Source organism: Nanorana parkeri, unplaced genomic scaffold (assembly GCF_000935625.1).
Source record: "Nanorana parkeri isolate BGI_ZX_2015 unplaced genomic scaffold, ASM93562v1 scaffold3183, whole genome shotgun sequence".
In the NCBI taxonomy this organism is placed as follows: Eukaryota; Metazoa; Chordata; class Amphibia; order Anura; family Dicroglossidae; genus Nanorana; species Nanorana parkeri.
This window is the reverse complement of record NW_017309451.1, coordinates 8,008-9,958: the sequence shown is the minus strand read 5'-3', so window position 1 is coordinate 9,958 and position 1,951 is coordinate 8,008. Positions and strand designations below refer to the sequence as shown.

At 52.9% G+C, this 1,951-nt stretch overlaps 1 protein-coding gene across 1 annotated transcript in view; it reads left to right on the top strand.

The window, feature by feature from the left end:
* LOC108802862 (keratin-associated protein 4-3-like) overlaps positions 1 to 428 on the top strand; it is a 1,471-nt gene extending 1,043 nt beyond the window's left edge. The window contains exon 2 of the mRNA XM_018574716.1: positions 286 to 428. Within this exon, the coding sequence (XP_018430218.1) occupies positions 286 to 428 (143 nt within the window). The remainder of the gene's footprint in view (positions 1 to 285) is intronic.
* Positions 429 to 1,951: the final 1,523 nt, after the last annotated feature.

Sequence of the window (1,951 nt, the reverse complement as noted above, 5' to 3'; positions counted from 1 at the left end):
GACCCCAATCTAATCTGCCCCCCCACCGGAGGACGGTGACCCCAATCTAATCTGCCCCCACCTGATATGAAGTCACATGACCAATAATATCGGGAAATGTCGCTTCTCTGATACTTTGTATAATACAATCCTCACTGAAGAGAAGAAGATGATTGATTATAGATTAGTATTGATAGATACCTATAGATAGATGATTAGATGAGATTTCCCGGCTCGGTCGGCACTTTATCCTCCTGATATCACATTGGCTGACAGCATACCCTCCTGTATTGTTGTTGGCTGCAGCCTTGTGTCCGTCCAGTCCCACCACTTCTGGCCATACTAGAGAACATTTGCTCTGCTGCCTCTTCGTCCCCCAAACACATTCCATAGACGACGAGGACAATTCGGCGCCCCTGCGACTAACCGAAATGTCCTCCCTGTCCTGACTCTCCGGAAGCTTCCCGCCACCCGAACACATCGCGTGCGTCACTTTTTTTTTGCCTTTTGACTCGAAAATCCCTTTAAAATCTGTTATTTATTGACCGTCCCCTCCCCCTCCATTCCACCGCAGCAAAGAATGAAGAGTCGCAGGTTTGTGTGAATTGTGTGAAATGTCACCCAGATGCAACGTCAGACCTGCTAAAGGGACAGCAGCCGACTCAATCGTACAGCCAGAGCCGCGAGGCGGGGTGCAATCCCCATTTCTTCCAGTCTGCAGCTTTCATTATAATAATCCCCGGTGATCCCGCCATGGAGATCCTTGTACAGACACTTCCTGTTATAGGGTGATCCCCCTCCCCCTTCCCAAGAAAATGCCATGCAGCTGAAGTGCACGTAGGCGGGAAGTGGCTGCAACGAGGCTGCAGGAGACCAGCAGCACTGAGATGGAACAAAGAATAAAGACTATTGCCTCTAATAGAGAGCGCGCGGAGCCAACGAAATATCATCTAACTCGGCTCCACTCCGATAAAATCAATTCTAATAACAGAAATCCCAAAACATGGCCACCGGCCTGCAGATTGTATTCCATCAGATTAGTATGTTGGGGGAGTCACATCGGCCCCATAAGACTCTCGTCTCCAATCAGCATCCGGCTCTCATTGCCCCAACTACCTGGTCCCGAGTGGGCTCCTTTGGTCACCTTCCTACACAGTAGGTATCTCAGAGGCTTCCAGCTCCCCAGTAGGTATCTCAGAGGCTTCCAGCTCCCCAGTAGGTATCTCAGAAGCTCCCAGCTCCCCAGTAGGTATCTCAGAAGCTCCGAGCTCCCCAGTAGGTATCTCGGAAGCTCCCAGCTCCCCATTAGGTATCTCAGAGGCTCCCAGCTCCCCAGTAGGTATCTCAGAGGCTTCCAGCTCCCCAGTAGGTATCTCAGAAGCTCCCAGCTCCCCAGTAGGTATCTCAGAGGCTCCCAGCTCCCCAGTAGGTATCTCAGAGGCTCCCAGCTCCCCAGTAGGTATCTCAGTGGCTTCCAGCTCCCCAGTAGATATCTCAGAAGCTCCCCAGTAGGTATCCCAGAAGCTCCCAGCTCCCCAGTAGGTATCCCAGAAGATCTCAGCTCCCCAGTAGGTATCCCAGAAGCTCCCAGCTCCCCAGTAGGTATCTCAGAGGCTTCCAGCTCCCCAGTAGGTATCTCAGAGGCTTCCAGCTCCCCAGTAGGTATCTCAGAAGCTCCCAGCTCCCCAGTAGGTATCCCAGAGGCTTCCAGCTCCCCAGTAGGTATATCAGAGGCTCCCAGCTCCCCAGTAGGTATCTCGGAAGCTCCCAGCTCCCCAGTAGGTATCTCAGAGGCTTCCAGCTCCCCAGTAGGTATCTCAGAAGCTCCCAGCTCCCCAGTAGGTATCCCAGAGGCTTCCAGCTCCCCAGTAGGTATATCAGAGGCTCCCAGCTCCCCAGTAGGTATCTCGGAAGCTCCCAGCTCCCCAGTAGGTATCTCAGAGGCTTCCAGCTCCCCAGTAGGTATCTCAGA